Source organism: Diceros bicornis, chromosome 2 (assembly GCF_020826845.1).
Source record: "Diceros bicornis minor isolate mBicDic1 chromosome 2, mDicBic1.mat.cur, whole genome shotgun sequence".
NCBI classification, from domain to species: Eukaryota; Metazoa; Chordata; class Mammalia; order Perissodactyla; family Rhinocerotidae; genus Diceros; species Diceros bicornis.
Window position 1 is genome coordinate 11,556,707 of NC_080741.1, and position 24,828 is coordinate 11,581,534.

General features: G+C 41.5%; 1 protein-coding gene across 4 annotated transcripts in view; it reads left to right on the plus strand.

The window, feature by feature from the left end:
* The first annotated feature begins 382 nt into the window (after positions 1–382).
* Positions 383–24,828, plus strand: part of GK5 (glycerol kinase 5) — a 63,944-nt gene continuing 39,498 nt past the window's right edge. For 2 of the 4 annotated variants that reach the window (XM_058551757.1, XM_058551764.1), the window contains exons 1-4: positions 383–580; positions 8,397–8,490; positions 10,997–11,072; positions 23,836–23,929. In XM_058551757.1, the coding sequence (XP_058407740.1) occupies positions 419–580; positions 8,397–8,490; positions 10,997–11,072; positions 23,836–23,929 (426 nt within the window). In that variant the 5' untranslated portion in view covers positions 383–418. Of the gene's footprint in view, positions 581–4,830; positions 5,029–8,396; positions 8,491–10,996; positions 11,073–21,091; positions 21,158–23,835; positions 23,930–24,828 lie in introns of those variants that run through there. The other 2 variants (XM_058551782.1, XM_058551772.1) reach the window with 2 other exon arrangements.

The following is a 24,828-nucleotide window of genomic DNA, read 5'->3' on the forward strand; positions in this document are numbered from 1 at the left end:
TAGAGATTCATAAGACATAACTAGGGTTACAAGAAGCGCAGGCCCCGCCTGCGGGAGCCTGGGGTTCCGAGGCGGAGAAAACAAGCAGGAGCCCGGTCAACGCAGACAGCGGAGGGTCTTCGGAGAACCGGGCTGTAGGAGGCAGGAGGCCGGGACTCGCGCAGCCTCCGTTGCACCCGCTCGCTCCCCACGCTGCCGTGCCCCGAGCGCGCGCCTCCAGACGCTGCCCGCGCGGCCGTGACGTCACGGCGTAGGGCGGGGCCCTCGGCGGGGGCGGGGCCTTCCCGGATCTCGCGGGGGGGCGGGGCGGGGGCGGGGCGGGGGCGGTGCCCGGGCGGGCGCGCTCGGCCTGTGGCCTGCGGCCGTGGAGAGGCATCGCCCCGCCGGCAGCTGCGGCGGAGGGGTGCGCGGGGTGGGGATGTCGGGGCTGCCCGGCGTCCCGGAGCAGGGGCGCCCCGAGCGGAGCGCTCTGTGCCCGCCGAGCGCAGGCTTCGTGCTGGGGCTGGACGTGGGCAGCTCGGTCATCCGCTGCCACGTCTATGACCGCGCGGCGCGGATCCGCGGCTCCAGCGTGCAGAAGGTGAGCGGGGGCCGGGCGTCCGGGGGCGCGCGGGGCACCCGGGAGCGGGGCGCGGGGGGCGAGCGGGCGGGGCCGCCTCCGCCGGCCCGGACGCGGCCACCTGCAGCCCCCGCGGGCCCCCGGTGCTGAGCGGCGTGCCCGGAGCCGCCGGGTTCCGCGTTCCCTCCCCAGGCAGGGCTGAGCCTCCGGGCCCTTCCCGCCCCGGCTGAGGGCAGGAGGGGCCGGGTGTGTGACCGGGGGCCGCTCGCTCGCTTCCTGCCACCTGGGGGTTGGCCTCTCCGATCTCACCTGGGTGGGACTGCGGTGACTCGCAGGGAGCGCAGGGCAGGCTGCGCGCGTCCAGCCGGAGGGTGCTCTGTGACTTGCTTGGTTTTTCCTGCACTTGCTCGATTGACCTCCAACCCTGTCTTTATTTACATTTTGATTTTTCAGATCTTGATAGAATTTAACTTTATTGTCTATGCTTCAGTTGTCATCCTTATTACTACTTCTCAGAATGCTGGTTCCTCACCTGAGCAACTGATTTCTATGACTATAGGAGGTACTGGAGAAGTTTTGAAGGCTGTATTTTGTCATTACTTTTCTCCTTTACGTCTGTGAGAATTCATAAAAATATCTGTTTTCTGGTTTGAGAACTTACCAAGTCATTAGCTGTTGTTATTCGTAAAGCAGCCAACAGGTTGATATTCTTCTGTTCTCATATTAATAGAGTGTCGCTTTCTACGCAATTGCCAGCGCACCAACAATAAGATATATTGGATATGGTGTTCTTACTCACTCTTCTTTCCAATAGCAACATCTTTTTTATGTTAAGGAGGACCGGAGCCATTAGATTCCTAAACCATTCCCAGCAGCACTGACTCCCGCTTTCTCTCGGCCCCCATCCTTCTCCCCACCCCCTTAGAAGTGTTTTCCAACCACAGCAGTTGCCCAGGAGCAGGTCCAGCCAGGGTAGTGACTGCTCCGAGCATTTGTTTTGAGGAAACAACAGACTTCCCTTCGGGTTTTGAGAGCGGGACAGTGAGCTGTCCTTCAGCTGCCGTATGCTTCTTATTTTTTTATGAGTCTTTATCACAACACAGTGATACTTTTCACACAGTGTCCCTTATAATTCTGGACGCAAAGTACTTTTGTTTTAAGCATTGATTTTTTTTTAAAGGAATTGAAGTATTTGGAACCAAAAAGAGACAGAAATTGTTAGATACAAAGTTTCACAGTTGCTATATAATTTGGAGTGAGTCATTAGTTTTATAAAAATGAGCTAAGAATCTCAAAGATGAATCAGGATGGCTGTGAGTAGCAGGAGACTGGAGTGGTTTGCTTAGACTCTAAGCTGTGGAGAAGGTGTCTGGAAAGATCTGTGAGTGAATAAAAATGCAAAAAGTCCCTGCCCTCGAAGGATGAAGCACTATCATAGATTAAGGAGTTTATAGCAGTGCCTCTCAGACTGTGCTAGGAGTTGACGGCAGTGCTGCTTAAAGTGTGGTTCCTGGGCTGCTGGAGTGAGATAGATAACCTAAGCATTTAGAAACTTGTTTAGCAGTGTGGCAGAGTAATTTTTTGTCTGTTGACCTTAATAGTAAAACATTTGGGATTTTATTTTGTATGTAGTTTTTTCCTAGAAAGTTAATTGTGTGTTAAAAATTGTTGGTTCACAATGAATTAGAAACAAACTGGCCCTTTACTTCAGATAGCTTGAGTTCTTTGGGAAAGAGGGTCTTGTTGGCCTATGTTGCTACTTAGCACCTGGTAGATTACCACCTGGATACAGAATAAATACTTGAATTGCATTTAATCAAAGTATTAGGAATTCAGTTTGTTTCATGGGGCTCTATGGATCGGATACAGAACTTGTGTTTATTTTCTCAAGTGAAAAATCACACCTCTGCAAATATTATGATGGAAAGAATGTAAAATAGAAACCCCAAACCTCTTAGTATGGGATTTAATTGATATTGCCAAATAAATAGCTTAAAAAAAAGAGAAAAAGAAAAACTGAAGAGAGCACCCTTTAGAGACAAGTACAAAATAGGCTGTGTTGGTGTTTTAGTTAAAATTGAAATCCTAAACATGAACCCTTACATTAGGAGGCTAGTACTTGGCCTCTGAGAAGACTTCAATCTTATTTCTTGTGACATTCACTTTTTTTTTTTTTTTTGCCTGAGGAAGATTAGCCCTGAGCTAACACCTGTGCCAGTCTTTCTCTACTTTATTATATGTGGGTCACTGCCACAGTGTGGCTGGTGAGTGGTGTAGGTCTGCGTCCAGGATCCGAATCCGCAAACCTGGGCCACTGAAGCAGAATGTGCCAAACTTAGCCACTATGCCACAGGGCCAGCCCCTTTAACAGCCGAGATCCATTTTTAGCCTTTTTATATAATTTGTGTTTAAAAAAAAATCTTTCTATGGACTCTTAAATATTAGTGTTATATACTAGAGTAGTATTCAGAGTTGGAAATCCCACATGTGAATATTTGATATTTTTAGTTTTTAAAAATGGAGAAAGTTTATCATGTTCCCTGTTGGAACATCAGGCCATTGTGAGAAACCATGAAAGATAACGTATTAGTTGGGAGAACAGGACAGAAAGGCTACTCCAAAGAAAACAGTAGAATCTCCAATACTGTGTACTCTGTACATTCTTGAAAGAATCTGGTTGTTGTCTTTGTTTTGTTTTTAATTAACAAAACAATTTTTCTTCTTAGCTTTGATTATATTCTTGATCTAATTTCGGTTTGGTCTTCCTTCAGTAGAGGAGATTTCACTATTGTGTGTTTGAGGAGGGCGAGCTGTCAAGGTTGATGGAGTCGGGGGAAGTGACCCTGGAGTGCCACTGTCAAGTCTGACACTTTGTAAGCTTGAAGTGATGATGTCTACACTGAGTTTTTTGGGGGTGAGGAAATGTTTATTGTGATTGAGCCATTAGTCTGTGGTCATTAAAGTCTTGCATAGAAAGAACAGAAATATTATTTGATAGAAGGCAAATAGATTTTGTTAAATATCTTTGTTTCTGATGGGGGGGAAATAGATTTTTTTTCCATATCACCCCATTTCACCCCCAGGCTCCCCACATTGTCACTGTTTCCTCAGAGTTCCTTTTTACTCTTTGTTTTGGGCTTTTCTTACATGTTAGAGATTTTCCTTACATGGTGATCTTTGGTTGGTAATCTGTTCCTCTTTTCAGTACCATGTCTTACCCCACTCAGCTGTTATCTGGTATTTGCAAGTAACTCCTCTGGCTCAACCTCTACAGAGAGTAAAATTCTTACCTTCTGCCAGGTTAGGGAGGAGCAGTGATCCAGTGGAGGGGCGTTGGGGATCCTTATAAAGACTTTGAGCCAATCCTGTGTTCAGCGCCATCTGGCATCCCAGCTATGGGAGATGCCTCTGATTTTCAGGGTTCTACCCTAGAATCTCTATCAGGGGTTGAACAGAGATGTGGTGTAATCTGAGCAGGAGTGAGGAATCAGGTTTCTCCTCTGTACTTAGCCATGTATCACTTACCCACTCACTGTTCATATTAAAAATGTTTGTTAAGACTTGATCTGAGCCTGTTTGCTCTCTTCTCGTTGTTCTTGTGCATAAACCTTTTTAATGTTTTTATTTTAGTGAAGTCTTGAGAGGAATTGGAGATAAAACACATGTGTTTAAGCCATTTGAACCTGAAGCCGTAGGTTCTTTTTATTTTATTTTTTAAATTAACATGCAGTAGAGCCGGCCCTGTGGCTTAGCGGTTAAGTGCGCGCGCTCCGCTGCTGGCGGCCTGGGTTCGGATCCCGGGCGTGCACCGACGCACCACTTCTCCGGCCATGCTGAGGCCGCGTCCCACATACAGCAACTAGAAGGATGTGCAGCTATGACATACAACTATCTACTGGGGCTTTGGGGGGAAAAAAATAAATAAATAAAATCTTAAAAAAAAAAAAATTAACATGCAGTAAAATTGCCTTTTTTGGTGAATAAATTCTATGAGTTTTGGCACATGTATAGGAGCAACCCAAAGAACTCCCTTGTGCTACCCCCTTTGTAGTCATACCCTCCTCCCACTCCTAACCTCTGTAGCCACTCATCTCTTTTCCATGACTGTAGTTTTGTCTTTTTGAGAATGTCGTGTAAGTGTATGCCTTTGGAGACTGGCTTTTTTCAGCATAATGCCTTTGAAATTCATCCATAGTGTATGTGTATCAATAGTTCATGCCTTATTATTTCTTTCTTTTTTTTTTTTTTGAGGAAGACTAGCCCTGAGCTAACATCCGTTGCCAATCCTCCTCTTTTTGCTGAGGGAGACTGGCTGTGGGCTAATATCCGTGTCCATCTTCCTCTACTTGATATGGGATGCTGCCACAGCATGGCTTGACAAGCGGAGAGTCGTTGCGCACCTGGGATCCAAACCTGCGAAGCCTGGGCTGCCACAGTGGAGCGCGCGCACTTAACTGCTACACCACCAGGTGGCCCCAATTCCTTATTGTTTCTGAGTAGTATTCCATTATATGGATGTACAACATTCATGCTGTACTTCATTGAAGTACATTTGGGTTGTTTCCAGTTTCTGGTGTCTTTGAATAGAGCTGCTATAAACATTTGTGTGCAGATTTTAATATGAATTTAAGTTTTCATTTCTCTAGGGTAAATACCTAGGAGTGGTGTTGTTGGGTCATATGATAAGTGAATGTTTAACTTAACAAGAAATTGTTAAACTTTTCCAGAGTGGCAGTACCATTTTGCATTCCCGCCAACAATGCATAAGAGTTCCATTTGTTCTTCATCCTCCCCAACACTTGGTATTGTTAGTGTTTTTTATTTTATGCATCCTAATACATGTAGTGGTGTCTCATTTTGGTTTTGATTTGCATTTCCCTAGTGGCTAATGATGTTGCATATTTGCTGTCTATATTTTGTTTGGTGAAGTACCTGTTCAAGTCTTTTGCCCTTTTTTTTTTTTTTGAGGAAGATCGGCCATGAGCTAACATCTGCCAATCCTCCTCTTTTTGCTGAGGAAGACTGGCCCTGGGCTAACATCCATGCCCATCTTCCTCCACTTTATATGGGATGCCGTGAGAGCATGGCTTGACAAGCGGTGCCTCCGTGCATGCCTGGGATCCCAGCCGGCGAACCTGGGCCGCCACAGCGGAACATGTGCACTTAACTGCTTGTGTCACCGGGCCGGCCCCCTCTTTTGCCTATTTTTTAATTGGGTTGTTTGTTTTCTTACTGTTGAGTTTTGAAACTTCTTTATATGTTCTGGATGTAAGTCCTGTGTTGGATATGTGGTTTGCAGATATCTTCAGCCAGTCTGTAGTTTGTCTTTTCATTTTCTTAACAGTATCTTTTGCAGAGCAAATGTTTCTAATTTTTTTTTTATAATTTTATTTATTTATTTTTCCCCCAAAGTCCCAGCAGATAGTTGTATGTCATAGCTACACATGCTTCTAGTTGCTGCATGTGGGACCTGGCCTCAGCATGGCTGGAGAAGCAGTGCGTTGGTGCGTGCCCGGGATCCGAACCCCGGGCCGCAAGCAGCGGAGCACGCGCACTTAACCACTAAGCCACAGGGCTGGCCCCAAATGTTTCTAATTTTGATGCAGTCCAATTTATCAATTTTTTTTTTATGAATTGTACTTTTGGTATCGTGTCTAAGAACTCTTCACCTAACCCCAAATTACAAAGATTTTCTCCTGTGTTTTCTTCTAAACATTTTACAGTTTTATGTTTTACATTTAGATCTATGATCCATTTTGAGTTAATTTTTGTGTAAGATGTGAGGTTTAGGTTGAGCTTAGTTTTTTTGCATATGGATGTCTAATTGTTCCAACTTTATTGAAAAAGCTATCTTTTCTTCATTGAATTGTCTTGTACATATGTCAAAAATCAATTAGTCATATTTCTGTGGGTCTATTTCTGGACTGTATTCTGTTCCATTGATCTATTTGTCTATTTTTATGCTATTAGCATGCTATTTTGTTTACTGTAGCTTCATAGTAAATCTTGAAATTGGATAGTGTGATTCCTCCAATTTTATTCTTTTTCAACATTGTTTTAGCTATTTTAGTTCTTTTGCCTTTCCGTGTAAATTTTAGAATCAGCACGTCTATACCTACAAAAAATCCTGTTGGGATTTTGATACAGAGTTGTGCATGACAGTTCTTTTAGCACTTTAAAAACGGTGAGCCGCTTCCTCCTGGCCTGCATGGTTCTGATGAGAAATCCACAGTCATTCGAATGATTTTTCTGTATATGTAATGTGTCTGGCTGCTTTCACATTATTTTCTTTGTTTTTAGTTTTCAGCATTTTAATTATGCTGGATCTGGATGTGTAATGCTTTGGATTTATCCTGTTGGGAGTTTTCTAAGCTTCTCGAATATATAGATTTGAAATCTTTCACTGAACTTGGGGAGTCTTTAGCACTATTACTGCCCTGAAGTCGTATTTTTCCTGCACTGAGCTCTTTCCTTTCTTCTTTGGGGCCTCTGATGACTTAAACGTTAGACCTTTTGCTCTTGTCCCACAGATCCCTGAGGCTTTGTTCATTTTCTTCTGATTTTTTTCTTTCTGTTGTTCAGATTAGATAATTTCTATTGATCTATCTTCAAATTTATTAACTTTCTTCTGTTATCTCCTTTCTGTTATTGAGCCTATCCAGTAAGTTTTTTGTTTTACTTATTATATTTTTCTTTTTTAAATTGATTTCTTCCAGCTTTATTGCGTATGATTGACACAAAAATTGTATATATTTAAGGCACACAATGTGATGTTTTGGTAGGCATTGCGAATTGTTTCGTATACGTTGCGAATTATTTACCACAATCAAGGTAATTAACCTACCCCTCGCCTCACTTCATTACTGTGTGTGTGTGTGTGTGTGTGTGTGTGTGTGTTGAGAACACTTGAGAACTACTCTCTTAGCAAATTTCAAGTGTACAATACAACATTATTAACTATAGTGTCCATGTTGTACGTTAGGTCTCCAGAAATTATCTTATAACTGAAAGTTTGTACCCTTTAACCAACGTCTCTACATTTCCTTCACTCCTCTAATTACTGTATTTTTTAATTCTAAAATTTTCGTTTTGTTTTTCTTTATGTCTTTTTTTTGCTGAGACTTTCTATTTTTCCATTTGTTTCAATGCTGTAATAGCTGCTTTAAAGTCTTTATTAGATATCTGTGTCATCTTGGAATTGGTATCTATTGATGATCTTTCCCCATGTGAGTTGGGATTTTCTGGTTCTGGTTAGCCTAGAGTTTCCTCTGTACCCTGGTTCCCACTCTGGTTTTTATGTTGCCTTGGGTCCAGGCCTGGGGATACCAGAAGAAAAATGGGAAACTCACCACCAGTTTAGTGGTATTAGAATTCTTATCTTCTTTCCCAATCTGCCTGCCACTGTGAACTTTTTAATACCAGCAAATAATTGTTCCATGCATTCTGTACAGATGTTGTGTCTGCGTTCAGTGGGAGAGTCAGGATGGAGTGTGCTTACTCCATTGTAATCTGAACCAGAGCTTGGTACTTTATTTAATTTTTAAAGTCTTTTTTCTTATTACAAAAACAACACACCTTCATTGTAGAAAACTTAGAAAATAAAGATAAAATAAAAAAGCTGAAATCCTCTGTAAACTCATGAACTAAAGATAACTACTGTTATTTTGGTGTACAGCCCTTTTTTATTTCATATATGTTTTTTTCCCCATATTAACAATAAAAATGAATTTGATAATAAAACCATGTTGTTAATTATTTTAACCAGTAATCTTAAGACTCAGATACTATTGACTTGATCTAATGTTGTTTTTGCTAAATCTTTTCTTTTCCTAAATAGGTAGAAAGTCTTTATCCTCAAACCGGCTGGGTTGAAATTGATCCTGATGTTCTCTGGGTTCAATTTGTTGCTGTAATAAAAGAATCTGTCAAAGGTAATGGGATTTATAAGAATAAAAATAGTGAAGTGTATTTTGTTTATAATAAGAGTTTTCCTCAGGTATCTGTAGAATTTTGTGGGTTTCCTAAGTTACAATTATACGTGTAGTATTTTATTGGGGTCAGTTTCCCAGTGTTTTTCAGGGGACATTTGTCAAGGAAAGGTGACCTCTGTCCTCTGGTGTAGGTCTTTTTCAGCCACAGTATAAGGGTTTCCCCTCCTTCTTCATTCCAGGTTATAGTTAGAGCGATTTGATTTCCTGTTGTGTACAAAATACCAAAGGATTATAAACAGAGTCACAGCACATGCGTCCTGCTCTCAAGAGTATATGGCTGAGTTACCTTTAGTGTAAAATAAGCTTTTCTTCTGTTTTGTTTTTTCTGCGAGGCCCCTTGATGCAAAGTGCTCTCCTGGCCACAGCCGTGGTCTGAAATCTTAGCTCTTTAAGAACGTTTTCAGTGCAGCCTTCTTTAAGAACGTGGCGAAAGATGACTTGTGAATGTAAAATCTAAAAGGTCTTTTACTTCATTTTTCTGGCTGAATTGCTTCTCCTTCTCACCTTTTTGGTTTGAAATATTTCAAAACCTATTAAAAAAAGTTGCAAGAGTAGTGCGTTGAACACCTGTATAACTTCTCCTACATTCAAACAGGTTTTGCAATGTTTACTTTACCATTCTCCACAAACTTTTTTTTTTTTTGGCTGACACATTTGAGGGTTGGTTGCAGCATAACATGTCACCCCTAAGTACTTCAGCATTATCTCAAAGCAAAGGAGTGTTCTCCTGTATAACCACAATGCAGTTATCACAGAGGAAATTTAACATTAATGCAGTAATATTTTCTAATACTTAGTCTTCAATATTCACTTCTTATCTCAGTTATTAATAACTTTTGTTTCAGTCCACAATCCAACCCAAGATGAGGCATTGCATTTAGCAGTCAGTCTGTTTAGTCTCCTTTAATCTACTCATTGTAGATTAATCAATATAATCAATCACTTGTATAATGATATTCATTGTGACATTGACAGTTTTTGAAAGTACAGACCAGTTTAGTGGACTGTCCCTCGGTTGGGGTTGTCTAATTATTGCCTTGTGATGAGATTCAGGGTGTTAATGCAAGTAATCCATAATCAATCTATAAATCAAAATTGGGGTGAGTTTATTATGAGCCAAATTTGATCACCATATAGCCTGAGCCTTCCTTCCCCAAGGAAGGAAGGGCACCAAAGAAGTGGGGTGTATAGAGCGGTTATATACCATCAAAGAGCATGTATCACATGTGATTGCAACATCCCTTTTACAGTAGTCACAAGATGCAACATCCCTTTTACAGTAGTCACAAGATCGCCCTGCCAGATTGCCCTGTCAGCATAGTGATTGATGGACACAGCGGGCAGCAGATCTGCTGTCTTGATGGGCGTGGCAGGTAACAGGTCTGTTGTCTTGAGTTGTTACCGGATGAGTGCAGCAATCAAATCCTAGCCTAGGGGGAGATACTTATCCTTAAGGAAATGCCAATGTGGAGCAAGTTGCATCCTTATCTTAAGGGCATTTGTTCTTGTCTTTGGGACAGGTTAATTGCTTAAAGCAGATATACAATGCATGTTCAAAGGCCACAGGCCCTTTTGGAAAAACAAGCTCAGGCTGAATTAGTTTTATACCAAATGGCTTCCTCATACACTCCAATATATCCTATTGCTTACTGTTTATTTATCAAGGGTAAATATTTTTGGAAGGAGTACTGTAGAGGGGTAATGTGTCTTCCTCACTGCTCAAATTGAAGTTGTCATTAATTTGCCCAGTGGGAGAAATTGCTTTTTAAAAGAATATCACAAAAAACACCCGAGATGTTATATTTTAAGAAATTTGGAATAGAAAATCCGGTTTTGTTTTTTTAATTTTTATTTTAAGATCCAATCTTTTAGTATTATCAGAAAGAAAATACTATCTGACTGACTTTGAGTAGTGTTTGTTTTTTTCTAACATTTAAAGCAATAAGGCCATTTTGTTATTATTGGAATATGACCTTTTCTCCTTTTAAGTAAAAAAGTACTACAAAATCATCTCAGTAATGCTTTATTTATTAGCTCCAATTGTGTTATTAAAATGCTAAACCCAGGAGCCGGCCCCATGGCGTAGTGGTTAAGTGTATGCGGTCTGCCACTGGCGGCCCGGGTTCGGATCCCAGGCGCACACTGAGGCACTGCTTGTCAAGCCATGCTGTGGTGGCGTCCCATATAAAGTGGAGGAAGGTGGGCGCAGATGTTAGCCCCGGGCCAGTCTTCCTCAGCAAAAAGAGGAGGATTGGCATGGATGTTAGCTCAGGGGTGCTCTTCCTCACAAAAAAATAAATAAATAAAAATAAAATAATAAAATAAAATGCCAAACCCAGGTGTTTTTCTTAAAGATTATATTAATTGATTTATTTTCCATATTGTAAAATTGTAAAGGAAAACTTCACTGGCTTTTAAACCTGTGTTTTTATCTCTTTATTTTTAGCTGCAGGAATAGAGATGAATCAACTTGTTGGTCTTGGCATTTCAACACAGAGAGCGACTTTTATTACATGGGACAAGTAAGTGCATTGTGTGATAAGCGCTCGGTTGTTGGGTTCATATCACAGTGAATACACTGCTGTGAAATCTGTTTGGGGAGTTTTAAATGTGTGAATTAAGGACAGTTTTGATTGGTTAAGAGGGATGAAAGTGGGCCTGCTCTCTGGCTTATTAAAATATGCTCTCTGGACTTGAATTACATAAAATAGTAACAGTAAAAAGTCTGTTGCTGTCATTAAAATTCTTCATTCCTTTCTTTTGGTGTGAGTTAGCTTTTCAAATAAGCATGGATTGAAGATTTAAAAAATTAACATACCTAGAAAGAATCAAGGAACCTAACAAGTTTCAGAAACACAATATTTTGATCATGGTTTATATTTTAAGTCTACTCCAAATGTAATATTTAAGTACCTACAGCATATGAAGTATGTATACATTAAACAGTTATAATGTGGGGGCTGGCCTGGTGGCATAGTGGTTAAGTTCATGAGCTCCACTTCAGTGGCGCGGGGATTCGCAGGTTTGGATTCCGAGCATGGACCTACGCACCGCTTATCAAGCCGTGCTGTGGCAGGCATCCCACATATAAAGTAGAGGAAGATGGGCATGGATGTTAGCCCAGGGCCAATCTTCCTCAGCAAAAAGAGGAGGCTTGGCAACGGATGTTATCTCAGGGCTAATCTTCCTCACCGAAAAAAAAACATAAGTAAACAGTTATAATGTCATAATAGCTACTGTATAGTGAATACTTTTGCTACTTCAGGTTCCATTATCCTTACAAACAAACCTGCTATTCAGGTATTAAGTCTCTTTTTACAGAGAAAGAAACTGAGGCTCAGAGAAATAAGTAAGTTGCTCAGGGTCACTCAGTTAATAAATGGAGCTAAGATTCTGAATTATCTTTTTTTGTGTGTGTGTGTGAGGAGGACTAGCCCTGAGCTAACATCTGATGCCAATCCTCCCCTTTTTGCTCGAGGAAGATTGGCCCTGAGCTAACATCCGTGCCCATCTTCCTCCACTTTGTATGGGACGCCACCATAGCATGGCTTGACAAGTGGTGTGTCGGCGTGCGCCCGGGATCCGAACCTGTGAATCCCGGGCCGCTGAAGTGGAGTGCACGCACCCAACCGCTTGCGCCACCGGCCCGGCCCCCTGAATTATCTTTTTGACCCCAAAATGTATGCTCTTTCCCCCATATTGCCTTCAACATGTGTTTCTTGCTTTTAAAACAACAACAACAGAAACACTGTAAAATGTATCTTTGTTACAAAGCACCAGACTCCAAAGGGCCTCTTGAGCTTGGGGCAGTGGGGAAGAAAAGTTGGGGCACAGGGGGTGGGGATAAGTCTAAGAAATGTAATTAGGGTGAATTCGCAAGGACTTGGGCTTTAATTCAGTGTTAGGCAAGAAGAAGAAGTTTAAATTTACTGGTATTTCTGGCCTTGGTGATTGGGAGAATGTGATGGAAATCACAGAGAACATAGGAGGAGGAAGGAGTTAGGTGGTGATGGGGTGGGTGGGAGGGAACATGATAAGTTGTTTGGTTTTGCACGTGTGAATGTGGAGATAGCCCAAAGGTGGTTAGAACATTGGTCTGATTTAGACTGAGGCTTGGCCCATTTCCTCCAGATAGGTGCTCTTTCTTTCAGGGCATAATGCATCTCAGGGTGATCCCTGCATCTGCAGTCCCCTTGCATCTCCCCCCACCCCCACCCAATGTCTTGGGCACAGCAAGTCTTAAATAGGTAATACATTTGTCAGATGAAAGAACAAATGAATTGAAGTCATCTGTGTAGGTCACTGTTTCTAAACAGTGGCACTGTTGACATTTTGGGCCAGATAGTTTTTTGTTGTTGGGGGCTGTCCTAGGCATTGTAGGATGTTTAGCAGCGTCCCTGGCCTCTACACGCTAAACGCTAGTAGCACTCCACTCCCCAAGGTGTAACAACCAAAAGTCTCTCCAGACGTTGCCAGATGTCCCCTGGGGAGCGGAATCACCCCCAGTTGAGAACACTGACGTTGACGAGGTCTTGAGAAGTAGATGTGTTCTCTGGTGGGGATTATGTAGAGAGAAGAGAAGAAGGCTGAGGATTTGGACAATGAGTTTTTTCCCCCCAAATTTAAAGGGAATCAGAGAGCAAAAAGCTGGCAGAACAGGACCAAGATGAATATGGGAAGTGGATGGTATGGAATCCCCTTCATTTCCCAATTCAGAATATGTTAGATGGTGGTAACTTGAGGAAATATCCTTTGTTGTGCTGAGATAACTTTAGAGAGAACTACTAAATTATCCCCTTGACCCACTGTAATTTGCTTCCCTCCACAAATGTGCTCCTGTTATATCCATGGCACGACAAGAAAATATCTAGTGGCTATGGATAGTCCAGTGCATTGGGGAGGGGGGGTTGGTGCTCTTTTTTAAAATAATTAGATATTTTTCAATTAAAAAAAAACTAGGGGGGCTGGCCCCGTGGCATAGCAGTTAAGTGCGCTGCCGGCCCGGGTTCGGATCCCAGGCTCACACCGATGCACTGCTTGTCAGGCCATGCTGTGGCGGCGTCCCATATAAAGTAGAGGAAGATGGGCACGGATGTTAGCCCAGGGCCGGTCTTCCTCAGCAAAAAGAGGAAGATTGGCAAATGTTAGCTCAGGGCTGATCTTCCTCACCAAAAAAAAAAAAAAAAAAAAAAAAACTAATGGTGACTAGGTTCACAGAGCGGTCTGAATGCAATAGTCTGTTTATTTTTAACTTATATTAACCCATAACTAAAGATAATGTACGATTTTTTATATGTACATATAACCATAATTATAAGAGAGAGAAAGCATGAAATAGGCTATCAAGAAATAGAGTCTGAGGAAGAAAGCAATAATTGTTTTGTTCAATCTCAGAGCTTCTTTTAAAGGTGACGATGGAAAGTCCCGTTGACACGAAGACCATTGCTCTAGTTCCCTGCTTTATAAAGGGAAGTTAAGCCTAACCTGCTTAACTACAGAAGTATTTCAAGGTAACCAAGATTTTCCGTTTCTTCTGTCACCTCCCCAGCTCAGGCCATGATTACTCATGCCTGGAACTGTTGCAGTCCCCTCATTCGATTCATGCACGTGTGTGTATATTCTGCTAACTGCCTCTAGTAGCAAACCTCTTTGGTCCAGCCTACACATCGCTGCTGGATTAAACCTCTCCAAACACCATTTTTATGTGAAGCAAAGTTTTTATGTGACAGTACGACCATACCTCACTTTTAGGAGAAAAGAGAAGAGTAGGATTCCAAGATAGACACTTCCTTTACTGGTGTTGCTGTTATTGTAGAGGGATAAGATTTCCTCCTAAAACAATTAGTTATGAGTTTTTTTCTTGGTTGTCTTTTTGTGAAATGTTTGTGTTCTTTCGATTTTTGGAAACACTCTTTGCTTGTAGAAACTGAAATCCTGGATACTTTTTTGAAAAAAACACACAAAACTGTGTACTTTTTTTACCTTAAAATAATGGAGCCTTATTCTGCTCCCCAGGCCCTGGTGAGCCCAGGGCATATAGTGCTGGCAGATTCTACAAGCTCCCCAGCAACCAGCTGGGACACAACACAGGAGTGGGCACATCTCTGAGCCAGCAGGAAGTGCTTCTTGCTCATTTTTGAGAGAAAGAGAGAGACAGACTGGACCCTGTGGAACAATCTATTGTTCATTCCAGTCCCAGCCAGCACTTTCTCTTCCCAGCTCATTGTTTTTTTTCCTCCTGCGTCGATGGTGCACTTCTGTTGCCATGGCCATAAAACATTATTTTCCTTATAGTTGCTGTCAGGAAGTCTAAAACTTTGAACTTTCCTTTTGTTTTTCTCTTTGTTCTTCCCCACCTTCAAATGCCAGGGAACTCGGTTTTTATTAACTTTTTTCAGTCCTTGAGTTTTCTTCTTATTCTTCAGGTTAACATTTGTTTCAGTACTATATTTAATCAGTGGTTGTGTTTAGCCTATTTTCTAAAATAACTCTAACTAGTATCTCCACTGTTTTGGTTGTTTTAAATTCGTTTTGTTCTAAAAAATCATGAGCTGTTTTGTTTCTTCAGTTACTGTGTCTCTCAGGGAGGCTTCTGCCAACTAACCTCAGATCAGGGTGTGTGCCAGTTAGTCACGTAAACTGTGAGTCACTTGGACTGGGATGCACTCAGTGACAGAGGGCTTGTTGGGGGTAAGGCACTGTGCTGGTTGCTGAACTGAATGTAAAGATGAATAAAAATACCAGCTGTCAAGGAATTTACAGTCTCATAATACTAGCATGTAAATTACTCTGTGTTCCCACACCAAATATATCTTTTATTGTAGTACTTGATACATGTGTTAATAGTTATTATTAATTACTTATGACACAAAATACATTAAGAGTCACAGAATGGTATAATGTGTTAGAGAGGTTTAAGGCAGTTCATTCATAGTCTTGCCATTCATGTTTCTCCTCCATTTCTCCTTTTATTGTTGACAGAGATAAAGTACAGTCATGTATCACTTAATGACAGGGTTGCGTTCTGAGAAATACATCCTTAAGCGATTTCGTCATTGTGGGAACATCATAGAGTGTACTTACACATACTTAGATGGTCTAGTCTACTACACACCTAGGCTCTATGGTACTAATCTTATGGGACCACAATCATGTATGTGGTCTGTCTTTAACCAAAATGTCATTATGCTGCTCATGACTGTAAACCTAAATCACTGAGTGAAGGTTGGAATATATGCTACCACATGAGATCAGTATTCTAGACTGCCTTCTACCATGTTATGAGTTAGTGATGCCACTTTCGTCTGTCGTCTTCTTCTCCTCTTTGTTCTTCAGCTACACTAGCCTTTAACACATGGTTCATCCTGCCCTAGGACCTTTGAACATATAATCCATTTCGTTGGAAATGTTCACCCTCCTTTGTTCCTTTTCATCCTTCAGAGCTCAGTTCCACTGTCACTTCTCAAAGACCCCTTTTCTGACCCCCAGACCAGATAGGGTCTCCCTGTGAAATACACTCATGACACCCTAGATTTCTCCTCCATAGCACTTATTCCTGTTTTAAGTAAGCAGTTGAGCAATTGATTATTTGTTTGACTTCCCTGATAGAAAGTATATTCATTGGAGTAAAGATGCCATGTCTCTGTTCACAGCTGTCCCCCCAGCTCCCAGCACAAATTGCTTTATAATATTTGCTGAATCAGCGATTAAAAATCAGATTTAAGTATATAAGTAGATGCTATTGTAGAATGGCTTCAAAGAATCATATACCAATAGATTTCATTTCTATCAAACACAATCTGATAGTCCTCTTTGGTAGAGCAGTGTTTATTCACTTATCAAATACCTCTTTGGTGTCTGGGCTACGTGATGAGAATCTGAAAGTGAGTAGACTGTGCCTTCCAGAGGCTCAGAGCCCAGTGGTAGCCACAGATGGGGACATAGATGGTTAGGGGCAGCCTCATAGATGTCTGCCCTGTAGAACTGCTTTATACCTTGTAATGAGGGGGCTGGAGGAGGAGACTGAAGAGCCTAGAAGGGGAGTTAGGGAAGGTCTCGCAGAGGCACCTGAGTTGAGTCTTGAAGCATGAGTGGGCGTTTCCTATGTGGGAAGAGCAAATCGCTGGCAGAGGCAGGAGTGCAAGAATGTGGAGTGTCTGCAGCGTCGAATGGACTTTGGAATTCACGGGGTGAAGTAGGGAGGTACCATGCCCAAGTGTCCCAGCTCCTCCCGGACTCTGACCTCATCTCCGACCACGCTCCTCCTGTTCTGTGCTCCAGCCGTACTGGCTGCTCTGTTCTTTGAACGCTTCCCACTGGTTCCTGCCTCCGAGCTTTGCACCTGCTGCTCCCTCGGCGGGAGCTCTCTTCCCCAAATCTTACCTTTTTCTCATCATGTGGACCCCACCTTAAAGATCACTTCTTTTAAGAGACCTTTCCTGACCGTTTTATTTACCTGTCACTTTACCCTTTTATTTTCTTCATATCACTTGTCATTATCTAAAAATTTTATTATTTGCATATTTATTTATTATGTCTCTTACATAGAAGTAGGAAGTTCCGTGAGTGTTGGGACTTTTGTCTGCCTTGTTCTCCCTGGGTCCTTCACACTTGGAACGGTACCCTGCACATAGTAGGCACTCCTATCTCTGAGTGATTGAGATGAACCTAGAGAGGAAGGCAGGGTCCCCGAGCAGGAAAGGCCGTCTGTTTTGGTAAGGAGTTTGGAAACTAGGAAACTATCAAAAGCTGTTAAGCAGTAGAGTAATGTGACCGAATTTACATTTTAGAAAGAATATTCTTGAAGGAGGGTGGATGGTGGCTTTGAGGGAAATGAAACTAAGACTGGGCTGTCTCTTTGGAGGCTAGTCCTTATTCATATTACTCATATATCTAAAGAAACCCAGCCCCAGTTATTCTATTCCTTCACCATGTTTTCATAGAATAATCATTATATGAAATGATATTTTATATTTACTCATTTGTTTCTCACCCCCTACTAGAATATAAGCTCCAGGGATGTTAAGGAATCCCTTTGAGGACTTAGGATGTCCCCTCCCCCCCAGTTTTAGGCGGAAGCAGCTGAAGGATACTGTTAACTCAGGTGTGGCACGCTGGAGGAAGGGCAGCAGCAGGTTTGGGTGGATGTGTTGCGTTTGAGCAGATGTGGGGCAATCTTGGGAGAGGTGAGGAAGGCAGCTCTTTGTGAGGGGATGGGACATAAGTGAGAGCTTGGCCCTAGAGATGTAGGTTGGTGAGTGGTCTTGTGGTGACTGCATTCATGAGTGTGGGTCAGATATTTCAGAGAGCAACTAGTTAAAAAGAGAAGGGGACCAAGGATGCAATCTTCAATAAATGCCGGCATTTAACTTGCAGTCCGAGGAAGAAAAACCTGCAAAAGAAACCAGGAAGATGTACTTAGAGAGGTAGAAGGAGAAACAGTACAGTGACATCATGGAAGCTTGGGAAAGTGACAGTTTTAGGAAGGAGGAAGTGATCGCCTGGAGCCAATACTGCAGAAAGGTCAAGTCAAATTGAAAAGATCTTGTAAATCTGGGAATTAGGAAGACGTTGGTGACCATAGTGAATGTAGTTTTCATGAATTATTGGGAGTCTAAATTGCATCTGAGTTGTATTTGGTTGAGGTAATGGGAGGTAATGAAACATTGAGGGGGCTTAGCTAGGTGGGGAGGCATCCTGGGTCAAGAGAGATGTTTTTGGTTCTGCTTCAAAGATGGGGAGATTTAAGCATGTTAGAGAAGAGAGTTGTAGGTATATTTGATGAAATGAAGTGGTGGAAGAGACAGGAAGGCGTGGATGTAGAGAGTACAGGTGAAGATGCCAGCCTTCGACTTGGAGAAGGAACGCTTTTCCTCTGAGCCGAGAGAGAGATATGTGATGGCTGTAGCTATAGCTGGTGGAAGAGTGGGGAGCTGGCGAAGGTCAGCTGTGTTCTAACCTCCTTTGAGAGATAGGAGGCCATTGGTGGCCTAAGGATTTCTCAATTTCTTGAAAATTTTTCAAAATTTTGCTCAAAATCTGCTGAAAATTTGGATGTGCTATTTGTGGGGAATGGAGAGGAAACTAATGAGGGAAAGGAGAAAGACTTTTATCATTTTAAGTGATTTGAGAGCATAGACAAGGTTGTATTCCATAGATATGGATTGTACCAATTCATAAGGCTGTGTGACTCTTCTCCAACTCCTCTCAATGGTTCTGGCACTGAAAGTCGAGACAGAAGAAAGTTGATTATAGGTTAGGTGTTGAAAAGGTAGATAGTTAACTTGCAAGTCAAGAGTTATAGAGTAATATCATGTAAAATAGTGGAGTAGGAAGCTGTAGGGGTTGGTCCCTCCACCACTGAGTTGGAAGGAGAGTTTGGAATAAATGATTTCAGAGCTCTAGAATCTAATCAGCCCTTATAACAACTAGGGGAGTGCTGGGTGAAGGTAGAGCCTGCTATCCTTAGGTAAGAGAGGATACGTGCAAACTGGCCGCCCTCCTGCATTCCTCAGCCCTGCTGTGGGTGTGGAGAAAGCAGCCCACATTCCTGCAGTGGGTGGCTGGTGCCAGGGCAGGCAGTAGGGACCTTGTTCTACAAAAATTTGGGCTTATATGCTTTCGTGGATTTGGTGGTGCCCCGCAGGACTGACACAGATGCTTACCTAGATTCTGGCCCTCTCGGCCCTCTCAGCCTTAGGCAACATCTACTGGAGATTTAAAGGGCCAGTACTTTTTTGGGTTTTTTTGGAGCCAGACGTTTAAGAAAATCTTTGTCAGGTCACTAGCTGATCATTTCACTGAGTGAAAGTGAGAGACAGTAAAACAGAGAGAACAGAACAGAGGTTTCAGAAACCTCAGTAACCGCACACAACAAGGAATACACACTTTACAAAAATGGTTTTGAAAAGTCACAAACTGGCAGCTCCAGAGCCCAACAAGGAAAAATCAGCATCCCTGAGGAGTGGGGAAATCAGATTTCTAGAGTTGCCACATTTGTTTTCAAAGGGTAAAAGTTTTAAACATCTCATTTACTGACATAAGGACTTTGTCATGACTTAAGGAATGTTTGATGAATTAATCTGTTAAAATTGTACATTAAGGTATAAAATTACACATTATAAATAGTATATTTAAAACTATACAATTCAGGGGCCGGCCCCCTGGCTTAGCGGTTAAGTGCGCGTGCTCCACTGCTGGCGGCCTGGGTTTGGATCCTGGGCGCGCACCGACGCACCGCTTCTCCGGCCATGCTGAGGCCGCATCCCACATACAGCAACTAGAAGGATGTGCAGCTATGACATACAACTATCTACTGGGGCTTTGGGGGAAAAATAAAATAAATAAATAAATAAAATCTTTAACTATACAATTCAGGATTCATGATATTGCCTTGTAACCACTTTCAACTCCGTTAGTTACTGTATCTTTCCTATAAATAGCACCTCTCAGTATTCACCCTAACAAGTTATTAAAGCAAGGTGCATTTTTATATATTAAAGTAACAAAAAGAAAAATCCATGTGGGTGAGATTATGGCAAAAGTGTTTACTCATGCGTTGCTGTCATACTCTATAATATATTCAAGTTTGTTTTCATATAAAATTAATGCCTCCAAATGCTTATCAAGTAAAACTGATGGTCCAGGCACTCCCCATGCACCATTTGGTATGGGCACCTTAGCTGGGAAGGCATTTAACTGTGCAGCGTTAGAAGTATTAAAATAATCAATATGCAGCCTTGATTCTAACATCAAATTTTGCAGGTTTGGCCACATTTGAGGAGCTGGAAAATTGTCTTACCCTTTGACTCAGTAATCTAACACTTAGGAGTGAGGGAGATTTGGGGCAAATAACCCATAGAAGCAAGTGCAGTACCTCAAAACATGACCTTTGGAAATAGGGTAATTACAGATATATTAGTTAAGACGAGGTGGTAATGCAGTAAGGTGGGCTCCTAATCCACTATGGCTGATGTCCTCATACAAAGATGGCCGTGTGAGGACACACACAGGGAGAAGGCCATGTGAAGAAGGAGGGTTGCAGTGGTGCATCTGTAAGCTGAGAAATGCCCAAGATTGCTGCAAACCACCAGGAGCTAGGAAGAGGCAAGGAAGGAGTCCCTTCAGGTTTCAGAGGGAATATGGCCCTGCCAACGGCTTGATTTTGGACTTTTAGTCTCCAGAGCTCTGTGAGACAATAAATTGCTATTGTTTTAAGCTACTCAGTTTATGGTACCTTGATATGGCAGCCCAAGGAAACTAATACAGTGGTCAACTGATTTTCGATAAGGATGCCAAGATCAGGCAATAGGAAAAGAATAGTCTTTTCAACAAATGCTGCTGGGAAAAGTGGATATCTACATGCAAAAGAATGAAGTTGGACCCTTACCTTACACCATATACAAAAATTAACTCAAAAAAATGAAGACTGAATTTAAAAGATAAAACTATAAAACTCTTAGAAGGAAACATAGAGGGAAATCTTCATGATGGTGGATTTAGCAATGATTTCTTTTTTTTCTTTGAAACTGTATTATTTTGTTATTAAGGAAGCCACTTCTGTGACTGTCATGAAGCCCAGGCTGGTTAACAGTGATGAGTGCTGGAGGTAACTACACCCCTTTCTGAACTTTCTGGTTATAATCACTATCCTTTCTCTACCTCAGCTGAGGTAGAAAACCCAGACTTATGAGGCTTCAATCCCTGCCTTCTTATTTCTAGAAGATGACAAAGCCAACTATGTAGGAGGATTTTTCAGAGAAGAAGACAACTTTGTCTTCCCAGAAGACAGATCCTCTACTTTGCTTTATGAGGCCGATAGCAACCCCAAACCACAGAAGAATTGGGACCTGTGCAGGCCTCAATGTCATGATTTCTTAAATGGCATCAAAAACACAGCTTCAAAAGAAAAAAAAGATAAATTGGACTTCATCAAAATTAAAAACTTGTGCATCAAAGAATACTAATAAGATGTCTTCATCTATTTATGATGACTAATTTTTTCTTTGATTTTCTTAACTATTGGAACTCTTCAAGGAAGAAAAATTGCCTTAAATTTAACCATAAATAATAAAAAATAGAGCCATGAAATTATTTTGACATAATGTAAAATTTGCATTTTAAAGATGTGTCTGAAAATATTTAGTCATTGATATGTGAAATCTGCAGTTAGGCTTCTGAGAACCAGCTGCGGCATGTAGTATGGAGCGTGTGTGTCTTGGCACCTTTGGTTTGTGATTCCGTCTAAGGCGGAGGACTGAAACGTTAGGAGAACCTCTTCTCTGATTTGCACTGTGGTAGTGCTGGCCGCGTGGGTCACTAAAGGAACAGAAGTAACTTGGTCAGGATGTAGCTGTGGCTCCCATAAGTAAAGGTGCAAAACACTTTTAAAAAGGACACTACTGGGCCGGCCCGGTGGCGCAAGCGGTTAAGTGCACGCACTCTGCTGCGGCGGCCCGGGGTTCACGGGTTTAGATCCCGGGTGCGCACCGACGCCCCGCTTGGCAAGCCATGCTGTGGTGGTGTCCCATTTAAAGTGGAGGAAGATGGGCACGGATGTGAGCCCAGGGCCAGTCTTCCTCAGCAAAAAAGAGGAGGATTGGCAGATGTTAGCACAGGGCTGATCTCCTCACAAAGAAAAAAAAAAAAAAAGGACACTATTAAGAGAGTGAAAAGAAAGCTCACAAAATGGGAGAAAATATTTGCAAACTGTATATTTGATAAAGAATTAATGTGCAGAATATATAAAGTATTCCTACAACTCAACAACAAATAATAACCCAATTCATAACCGGACAAAGGACTTGAATAATATACAAATGATCAATAAGCACGTGAAACGATGCTCAATATCATTAGTCATTGGGGAAATGCAAATCAAAACCCCAGTGAGATATCACTTCACACCCACCAGGATGGCTATAATTTAAAAAATGGAAAATAACAAGTATTAGGATGTGGAAAAATTAGAACTCTTGTATACTGGTTGTAAGAATGTAAAATGGTGCAGCCACTGTGGAAAACAGTTTGGTAGTTCCCAAAAAGTAAACATAGAATTACCACATGACCTAGCAATTTCAGGGACTCAGATTCTTGTACAGCAGTGTTTACAGTAACGTTATTCACAATAGCAAGAAGGTGGAAACAACCCAAGTGTTTGAAAATAGTGGTGATGGTTACACAACATTGTGAAATGTACTTAATGCCACTGAATTGTGCACTTAAAAATTACTAAAATGGTAAATTTCATGTTATGTATGTTTTACCACAATTAAGAAAAAAAGAGAGAGTCAGGGTATAGAGAATGTGAAGGCAGGTTATTAAAGTGACAGACCATGGGATCCAGGAAGTAAGCAAGCCTCAGAGGGGTTGGTAGGAAGAAGAGGGAATGTTTGGGGGATTAAAGGTTGCGTGTGTTTGAAGGGAAGGTGTTTGGGGAGTAAGATTGAGAGAACTGAGATAATAGCAAGATGTATCACCTGATATATTGGAATGTTAGAATTTCACTGGTAGGATGTTTCTAGGTAATAAAGCTGAGGATGTGACCGTGGGTGTGGACTGCTTAAGAAGAGTGGGAACTAGTCTCGGGAATTCAACGTGGTTCAACTCACAGGAGAAGGCTGGAGATAGGGGTGAGAGCAAGCCTGAGTTGGATGTTGAAGATTAGTAGATGTCAGTGGTTGATTCGCAGGAGTCTCAAAGGAAAAAGGATTTATTTCTGCTATATTTCTTAGCTCTGTACTTTTATTGTAGTATTGACCCAGAGTTTGTTGAATTTCCTTTTATTGGCTAAATTTTGGTAAGCATAGTAGGTTCCCAATGCCTGAGCCAGTTCTGAAGCTGAGAGATGTAGAGTTAGGCTCAGGCAATATGTTAGCTCTTCCGTAGGAACAGAGGTTTTCTCTGATTGCATATATCAAGTGAAGGAGGAAAGCATTGGCTTCTTTATCTTGCTTTTAAAACTGCATAAGCAAGTCTTTAAAACCCTTTTCATTAGTTTTGTTTTGTTTTTGGAAGTGTACATGTTGTAGTGCTTTAAAAAGAATATCATTTTTGGATAGAATCTGATCTAAAATTTCATACTATATGTCACATCATAATTGTTATAATGTGTGTTCAATTTATAAAATCAAAGGGAAGAAGTCATTCGGAAAGCCGTATCTAATTAAATCATACTTTGAAATTACAGTTTGGCCTCTAACTTTATTTTCTTTCATGGTAGATCTTTTATATAATGTAGTCCCTGATTTATATTGAGTCTCAAAATACTGTTTTCATTTTTCTTAGGAAAACGGGAAATCATTTTCACAACTTCATTAGTTGGCAAGACCTGAGAGCTGTGGAACTTGTAAAATCTTGGAATAGTTCTCTTATGATGAAGGTAATCTTTTTCTTATCTTCTGTGCTTTGGATGTTACTGTTTTTCCTGTAAATGTCCCTTAACTGTAGGCTTAATTGTATAATCTCCTACCTATGCTGTTTTAGGACATTGAGAAGAGAATATACACATGCGCACTGTCCACACCAGTGAAATTTAATAATAGTCACCCAAAAGCATATGTGGTAGACTGAATGCCTCACAATGACACTTCAGGAAGTCCTGAGGAGGTTTAGGGGGGACCAGATTTCACATGTTCGTGAGAATTCTTGTTTCCATTCCTGGAGAAATGGGAAAAATACAGACTACTTCCAAATTTCACTATCTTTTGTTGTAAAAGTGGAGAGTGGATATTAAGACAGATGACTGCCACAAGCTGTTAACATGATGCCTGGCGTGTGGTCAGCAAATGACGATGGTGATGATGACGACAGTGACAGCAGCAGCAGCATCAGTATCGTCTCACTCCTAAGGGTGGGATTACTAAATCAAGTGGTAAGACAATTTTCCAGCTCCTCAAATGTGGCCAAACCTGCAATATTTAATGTTATTATCAAGATTGCGTATTGGTTATTTTAATACTTCTAATGCCACACAGTGAAATGCCTTCCTAGCTAGAGTGTCTGTACCAGATGGTGCATGGGGAGTGTCTGGAGCATCAGTTTTACTTGATAAGCATTTGGAGACATTAATTTTATATGAAAATAAACATAAATATGTTATAGAATATGACAGCAATGCATGAGTGAAACACTTTTGCTATAGTCTCACCCACAGTGATTTTTGTATTAGTTTAACATGTAAAAATACACCTTGCTGTAATAACTTGTGAGACTGAATATTGAGAGGTGCTGTTTATAGGAAAGACAGTAATTAAGGGAGTTGAAAGTGATTAGAAGGAA